This window comes from Rhagoletis pomonella, unplaced genomic scaffold, assembly GCF_013731165.1.
Source record: "Rhagoletis pomonella isolate Grant_MI unplaced genomic scaffold, Rhpom_1.0 Rhpom_scaffold_04495, whole genome shotgun sequence".
NCBI classification, from domain to species: Eukaryota; Metazoa; Arthropoda; class Insecta; order Diptera; family Tephritidae; genus Rhagoletis; species Rhagoletis pomonella.
The window spans coordinates 6,929-15,754 of NW_023463044.1; the positions used below are offsets into that span (position 1 = coordinate 6,929).

An 8,826-nucleotide genomic window follows, 5' to 3' on the forward strand; every position below is an offset into this window, starting at 1 on the left:
TTTTATTGAGGAATGGAAGCACACCTCCATCACTCCGATATTTAAAAGTGGTATAAGTGTAATGACAGTAACTACCATCCTATCTCTAAACTAACTACAGTTTCTAAGCTCTTTGAAGTTATAATAAAGAATAGGCTGTTTCATACTATACCGCGCTTAATTTGCTCCAATCAGGTAGATCCACCGTAACTAATCTCGCCGTTTTACTGACAACTCTATTAAAAGTACACGGAATTTTCCAAGGCACTCGATAGAATTTCGCACACGATTTTAATTCGTAAACTTTCACACCTTTAGTTTAATTCGTCCATCCTTCAACGGATAAATACCTAGTTCTAATGTTCTTGATGGCGCTTATTCGAAGACCTTTTTGCTCACCTCTGGAGTTCCGAAAGGTAGTATATTGGGCCCATTGTTCTTCTTAATATTTATTAATGACATCGAGTCCTGCTTTACTACATCTAGGTATCTCTTATACGCAGATGATTTAAAATCTACTCCGTTATTATATCAAATAATGCCGCGCTTCTACTTCAAGTTGATCTTGACAGATTATTTTTGTGCTGTGTTAAAAATCGCGTATTTCTTAACATTGAAAAATTTAACCAAATTACGTTTTCTAAACAATCTATACCGCTACCCACATCATACCGTATTTCTGATACTCGATGGGAATCTCTCAATGTTGTTAAGGATCTCGGAGTATTTTTTGATTCGATTTTACTTTTATTACGCATATCAATTACATAGTAGCTAATTCATTTTCGATGCTTGCTTTTGTTAGACGCAACGTACTGCGTTTTTGAATCCCTATACTCACAAAGTCTTATATCCTGCATTTGTTCGGTCAAGATTAGAGTGCGCTGCCTTTATTTGGAGACCTTATTACCTAGTCCCCATAAACAGGATTGAGTCAGTCTAGCGGATGTTTATCCGACACGCCTTAAGATCGCTAAACTTCTCCGACTCTATCCCATCCTATTTTTCACGTTGTCAATTAATTAATTTAATGCCGAAGAATTTTCCTTTCCGTTTCTTTCATTATCAATGTAATTTCCGGTAATGTTGATTGCCTCTTATTGCTTAGCAGAATATATTTCAATGTTCCTAGCAGAATTTTGCAAGAAATCAATACGATTTCAAGTTCTCTAGACCTTGATCTCTCTATGCCAAAGAGTATTTTCCGAAATCGGCTTGGATCTTATTTAAGTAATGTCAACAATATTTTGTAATATATAATTTTTTAATATGTGTGGTCGATAAGAACATCATGTTCATAGACTTCTTAAACAAATAAATACATATTTATGTCTTAAGATTATGATTATATATTCGCCAGGAGTTCAATGAAATTTATTGAAACATGTAAAATTGATAAGTTATCTGCCGCATTTCACGTGATTGTGTTCCTATCACTACAAATTTGTATAAGTTGTTACAACTTTTCTACAGAACTGCGATAGATGCATTAACATTTTTGTATCTAAGATGAACTCTGTTTTGAAATTGTCCTAGATGGTATAGAAAAGAACAAAAGGGCTGTTACTGATCTTGTGCATATGGTCTTGCATTTGCATATTTCGGTGCATTTGTAAATCCACAACAATAAAATGCAAACGGATACTATGATAGCAAGCTTTAAATTTGCAAATACACATCCAACACCATTTGCACAATATCCTGAACAGCCATTTTTTGAAAAGATTGTAAAGGGATTGAAAAAAGAGAACATGGTAATTTAGATAAACTTATGCTTATTTGAAGTTAATAAACATCATTTTTTTTGCAGCAAAGTTAAATAAGTATTATTTACGATGATAATACGAAGCTTTTCCGGCCAAAATTTTTACTGTAGGAAGATGTTTGACCTAGTTAGAAATTTTAAGGATAATCGAGTTATATTTTTTAATCCTTCCATAAAAGATTCCCAGTTTTAGCCCAAACAATTGTTAATGATGACAGAATAGGAATGCGAAGAAAAAATGGATGAAAAAAGCCTTAGGGTTTAACCTTACCCAAGCACACCGTACGTGTAACGTGGCCAATGTTTTGTGTACCGTTCACATTTTTAATTGAGCCACGAAATGGTTATATTCAAGACTTTAAGTTGACCTCTAGATTTGGGCCCGAATCACGGCATCGATTGAAACTCGTTTCGAAATTTCATTATGAGATCACAGATTTTTCAATGTAAATTGCATTGGATAGAAAACAGCTGTTAATTGTTTCATTCGATTTGAAACGAGTAATCATTCGATAACGGATTCCCTGATTCTGGCTAGGGTTCGTTTTTCGAGATTTAATTAATTTTTCATTTAATAACAGTGGTTTACAATACGTAATGAATTATTGTCTTATATCAAACTACTTTTTATTGTTTAATTTGGTCGATTTCGTATATTCACAACACTTTTCTTATTTGCATTTATGTATATTTTTCTTTTTTTCAGAACAACGGCGCCCAACAATTGGCATCTGAGGCTACTGTTTACATTATGCTCGAAGATGTAAACGATGAGATACCATTGTTTACCGAACGTGAACAGGAGACTGTGCTGGAAGGTGAACCCATTGGCACGAAAGTGACGCAAGTGAATGCCATCGACAAGGATGGCACATTTCCAAACAATCAGGTAAACAAAACGGAGCGCTAGCTAAATGTAATGAAGAAGAAAATCCAAAAACAAAGCAGTAGTTTCTGTAGCATGCAAATACCGTATGTAAGGCCTGCGGGGCGTATTAGTAACAAAGAGCTGTGCATTTGACGCTGTTGAGCGCTTACGCCGCGTCCGGTGCAGTCAAGTATGAGAGCGGTTGATAAGCGACAGCAAGCCACACATCCAACACAAGTCTCCATTAGCCCGCTGGTAAGCGCTGTGCTGAATGTCAAACAGTGCTACATATGTATATAGTATATCCCCGAACCGAATTAACAGCATTCGCAAGTTTCTAAATTACATATGCCTTTTTAGTTTTTGGCAAATTTTTGTACCTTCGTAATTTCACATTTTTGCGTCATCACTGGCTGAAAAGCTAATTAAAAATTCGTATTAGTTGATGCGTATTAAATGGGTTTATCCTTTCCCGAGAGTGGAGGGAGGAGGGTAGCCGAAAAATCGCGTATAAAATGTTTGAGATCGCTACAGCCATTTAAAGAAAAATATAAGTTGAATGAAAAATTAGAAAATATTTAATGTTCATCGGTTTTTGTTTACTTTGTCTTTGAATTAACTTCTCCAACGCCCCTTTATTTCAATTAGCATTTTCAACACCACTGCCACTGTATAGCTGCAGATGATGCCTTTGCCTCCGGCTTTTATTCTCATCTAGCTCACATTTTCACGCTAATAAATGTCAAAAGGTATTACATGCCATGTATACAAAAAAAAATCTATACGATAAGCGACCATCCGAGTGCAGTGGACACGCCAGAAAGTATCCCGAAGAGGGTTTAGGCGTGTGTTCGGTCGCTCAAATTTTTTTATTGTATCCGCTTTGCAAGTTATCCAGCAGCAAGCAACCGCCGTTTTACGCTTATTTCCTTTTTATCGTATGTAAAATGAGGCGGAGATGTAAAAAATTCAGCGTGTAAAATGCATCAGAAGTTAGATATCTCTTCAGTTTTTTATCCTTTTTACTAAATGTCTGCACTAATTAATGCTCGCCTGGAGCACGTAATAAAAAAATTGCTCTACGGATTATGTTTTTTTTCATTAAAATTGTGTCAAGGTAAACAAATTTTATTATATGTGGAAAACCAAAACCGTAAAGAATTAGGGCGGGTTGAAAATATAATTTTTCTCAAATCCCTTGGTAATAGTGAAAATATATTGTATCATAAAGTCTACAACAAGCCTGCAAAATATTGGTATTTTATTTCAATTGTAAGAGCCCGCACATCGACCACCAAATGACCCACAGCACACTAGTCGAATAAGACCAATTCTTGTTAAAAATTTGGGATTCAGCAAAAAAGGTTGTTCATATTATTAGATAATGAACCCATTAACGCAAAAGATAAAGTTAAATATCATTTCTCGCAGCCCTTTAGCCTATCGTTAATCTCAAATTTATCTGTTTTCAATAAAAATTTAATTGTTCTCTTGATAATTGCACTGGCCTATTGTCAAAAGATGTAAAGAACAGCATTAATATTACTGACGTGCATTTAGGTCGCTAGTTCCAAATATTCTAATCTTTTTTTTTTAATATTAGCTATAGTTAATTTTCGCAAATTTAGGAACAATTTCGGTAGCTCAAATAGAAAAACCATTATTTTCACACATCGTGGAAAAATTTTTGTTTATGCAAATGAGTATGGAAACACTGAACAGGCACGACTTCTAGAAACACCAATTAGTTTAGTTATTTTTATGCATACAATATAAAAATTGCAAATATAGGAAAATGATAAAAAAATTTGTTCAAAATTTTTTTATTTTAAAATAATTTGTATATAATCTGAACGATTTTCATCATATTATTATCATAAATCCGTAACACTAACAGCCAATTTCACGAAAGCAATTTAAGTGAGAAATGATTTTAATTTTTTGAATTCTATATGGAAATTGACAGAAAGTAAAAAATCATTTTCAATTTAAATTGCTGGTGAAACCGGCTGTAAGTCTCGCCTTCAATTTGGTAATTATTACTTACCGATCGAGTAACATGTACCAAAGTTATATCGAAAAACTTAAGTGAATCTCCAGTTTATTTCTAAAAAAAAAATTCTCTTCAATTGTATAAATAACCTTTAAATGAAAGAACCGGATTACAGAAAAGTGTGCAAGGGAGTGACTTTTTTCCTTCAAGCTGAATGTATAGCAATATCTTCCAATTGGAGAGTCATCAAAAGGATTTCCCAGGATATGTTAATATGAATTTACCTATAGTCACTTTTTCACATAATGGAATTAACTAAAATATTTGAGTATGTATATCCAAACACTTATTGCACGTTCCCTACTTCCATAAAACGGCAAAAATGTGCTTCTTCGGTGACTAATGAAATCATTCCGCACCAATTTTCAAGACTGCATAAATGGACTTAAAATGGGACTTTCTCACCCTAATTGTATTATGTTAATGTATGTAAATACTTATATGCTTGAAACTTTGACAATACATGTTTGACTTCACCACGATCTTCAAAACTGACCAAATCAGCGTGACCAAGTCCATGGTCCTTTTAATATTATATGAACATCCGAAAGCATTAAAACGTTTGAAATAAATCTCGTCTCACTTTTTTGTATTTATCACTTGGTTGCTGAAGTAAAGAAGGATTGAAAATTCATAAGGGAAAATTATAGTTTTTGTAAGATTTATCTTAATATCTTAATAACTTGTAGACTTATTGAAAAATGATAAATGAACGTGAGGTACTAAATTTAATAACCTTTAATTTGATATATCGTTGTTTAAAGCATATAACTAATTCCACAGATATTACAGGCCAAGGTGCCTCAGTCAGGGCTAACTTTTCTATTTCTTAAATATTCGATATTTGATTACTAAAATCTCGGGAAAACACCTGTTAAATAACTCAGTGAGAGGGCAGGACCAGGATGAATTTATTAACATAAAAATTTATTCAAGCAAAAATGTTTTGTGTAGGCGTCGGGGCCAATGATAACCATCAGTTACCACCTCTGCATGGTTGTAAGTCATACTGTGTCCCTACGGCTTGTAACGCTGTGGCTTTGCCGCTTAAAAACTCTGTAAGAGTTTTTTGGGGGTTTGCGTCAAGCGGCAGTGTTGAGCACCGGTTATGTATTTAAGTTAGAAAATTGGGTAGGTGCTGTGACATAAGTCGCTTAAACACCTGTTTTTTATATTGGACCCAAATGCGTGATTTGAGATCAGTAATTGAAGGTGCACGGACTAATTTAAAAATGGGCAAAGTTATATATATTTATTAAAATTTACAATTTTTACTTAATTTAATTTTCACTTAAATACATTTTTTTCCTAAGCACCTGAATCTAAATAAAATTTATTTAAAACAAGTAAGAAAGTCTAAGTTCGGGCGGAGCCGAACATTAAATACCCGGCGCAAGTATTAAATATATGTTTTTTCACCCTTCCGAAACCTTCCGCTACATGGTAAGCCGAGGTGTATCAATTTTGAGTAAATTAGCGTCCTTCAATTTCGAAATATTGAAGTTTCAAGCATTTCTTAAATTTACCGTTATATGAGAATCGGCCGTTATTTTAGTCCGATTTCAGTAATTTTCAACGTTTTGCTTACACGTGGCAAGTACAATAACCATACCGAGTTTGGTACAAATTGGTAGAACGGTTACCGATATACTTATATGTGATCATAAGTGGGCGGTGCCACGCCCATTTTCCAAAATTTTACCATAAACGTATTTCTTGGTAAAGAGTTGTTGCAAGCATCAATTTTTAATAAATTAGCTTCAATATTTAATGATTTATCGATTATTTTGTATTTCTCTAAATTACCGTTATATGGGATGTGGGCGTGGTTATTGTCCGATTTTAAAAAGTTTCGGCGGTTTTTGATGCTGTACCAAGGCCAACAACTGTGCCAAGTTTGGAAGAAATTGGTGCAGCGGTTACCAAGATATACACATGTAACCATAAGTGGGCGTGGCTACGCCCATTTTCCAAAAATTTATAATATTCTTATTTTTCGTCTAAAACTTATTATAAATATCAATTTTGAGTGAATAATCTCCAGTAGTTACTAAAGTATCGCAGTTTTCGTATTTCTGGAAATTACCGTTATATGGGAAGTGGGCGTGGTTAAAGTCCGATTTCGCCCATTTTCAATACCAACCTACCTTGGATTAAGGGAAACCTACATACCAAATTTCGTTGAGATATCTCAATTTTTGCTCGAGTTATCGTGTACACGGACGGACGGACAGACGGACAGACGAACGGACAGACAGACATGGCTTAATCGATTTCTTTTTTCATCCTGATCATTTATGTATACATTTGTCTATATCTATCTCGATTCGTTTTGGATGTTACAAACAACCGTTATGTGAACAAAATTAATATACCCTTGTGCACAAGTGCGCTCGGGTATAAAAACTAACATGGAAATAGTTAACGGACATTTTGTTTTATAAATGAGAAAACAATAACTGAAAACCCGAACTTAAGAATTTTTCGACTGGGTAATCGGTTATTTAATGTATGACCGAAAAAAGCACAAACCAATTCGAAGAAGAATTAGCGAAATATGCAACCCTACTATTTTAAGAAGATTTTAGATAACCACTGAACTTGCAATATGCCTCTTTCAATGTATTGTTTTTTTTTATCCACTATAGGTCTACTACTACATCGTTGATTCACCGCGCAATGAAGGCAAAGAGTTTTTTGAAATTAATTTGCAAAGTGGAGAGATCTTTACCAAAACCGTATTCGACAGAGAGAAGAAAGGAGCTTATGCACTAGAAGTGGAAGCGCGGGATGGCGCGCCATCAGCAAGGCCGAACAGTAATGGACAACCAAATTCAGGTTAGTAACAATGTACTAGTTACTTACCTATAATACACCCATTATAAAGATGTTATGCTGCGCGCGCAAATTTATTCGACAATTATTCAGATTGCAGGTTGTGTATAAGTTTAAAGAAATTCACCAGTCACATTATTATATACACTAAATAGCAGTAGCCTACATACATATTTATTTACATATACGCAAATGTACATACATATGTAGTTATCAACATCAGCCACTAACATCAACATCAAAATCAGCATCTGGCGCAAACGCCGCCGCTGCGAAAAAGTTTTGCAAGGATAACAAAAATCGCATTCGAGGAAAAGTTTCTTTATGAATTTTATTTTTCGAACTTTGTCATATGCAAATGCAAGTAACGACAATTTTTGGGCAAATAACATTCTGCATTTACAAGTTTTCTACATGAATAGTAGAAAAGAAAGAAAGAAAATCAAAGCACGATAGAGACAGATTGAGCGTGCAAAGAAGCTGCTTGGCAAAAGTGTGAGTTTTGCATTATCTTTTGCTTCATTCAAAATATTTGAATTCGAAATGCCAACAGCGTCGCATCTGAAGTGGATTAAAATCCGGTTCAAAACATAGTTACTTAGTTGATAGTAACCCTTTTCCTAGGCGTTTGATAAATTAGTTTTACAAAACTGTGTGTCGTCTGAAGTTGAAATAAATACTCACCTTAATAACTGCGTCAACATTTTGGATCGGAGCCATAAAGTGACTTAGCGAAGCGGACTATTTAGCGAATAAGTGGATCGCGCACTACAAATTAGACTTTGTTCAACAGGCTTAACTTTTAACATGTCATATATAAAAGTTGCATAATCTCGCACATATCCATGTAAATGTGCGTGAGTTCGATTATGTGTGCCTACCTAATCTATGAACTGCTTACCTTCATATTGCAAGTAAGCGAATGAAAACAAATATTTTTCATATACCCGCTTCTGCTTCTTTTTTGCCGCTGATGTCGATTGGCGTTTTGCAAATTCGTTTACCTTTTGAGCGCAGCCAATTTTCGGTTTTGGCATTGAAATCAGCGCACACGCGTTGCCAATATTTTTTGACGCCCCGTAGCGTACGGCGTGACAAACGTACACCCACAGGCATTCAATTCATTCGACATTTGTATTTGCAGTTGCTGCATTGGTTAAGTTCCAGACTAATGCAATGCTGCAGAGTGATTCGGAGCAGTTTTTAGTGTGCATGTTTGCTTTTATATTACCACACGCTGCACTCAGTTGTTGTTAGGCTTTGATGTTGCTTGTCGTTGGCATTTGCATTCGCATTTGCAGTCTATAAGAATTTTGGTCAAAATAC

General features: G+C 34.7%; 1 protein-coding gene across 2 annotated transcripts; it reads left to right on the forward strand.

The window, feature by feature from the left end:
* Nucleotides 1-2,454: 2,454 nt before the first annotated feature.
* LOC118754735 (neural-cadherin-like) lies at nucleotides 2,455-7,612 on the forward strand. Of its 2 annotated transcripts, XM_036489619.1 has the most exons (3): nucleotides 2,455-2,633; nucleotides 7,314-7,350; nucleotides 7,415-7,499. In XM_036489619.1, the coding sequence occupies exons 1-3, from the start codon at nucleotides 2,496-2,498 to the stop codon at nucleotides 7,438-7,440; spliced, it is 201 nt and encodes a 66-aa protein (XP_036345512.1). In that variant the 5' UTR covers nucleotides 2,455-2,495; the 3' UTR covers nucleotides 7,441-7,499. The 2 variants fall into 2 exon arrangements, with proteins under 2 accessions (XP_036345512.1, XP_036345511.1); XM_036489618.1 differs by having other exon boundaries at nucleotides 7,314-7,612.
* The last annotated feature ends 1,214 nt before the right edge of the window (nucleotides 7,613-8,826 follow it).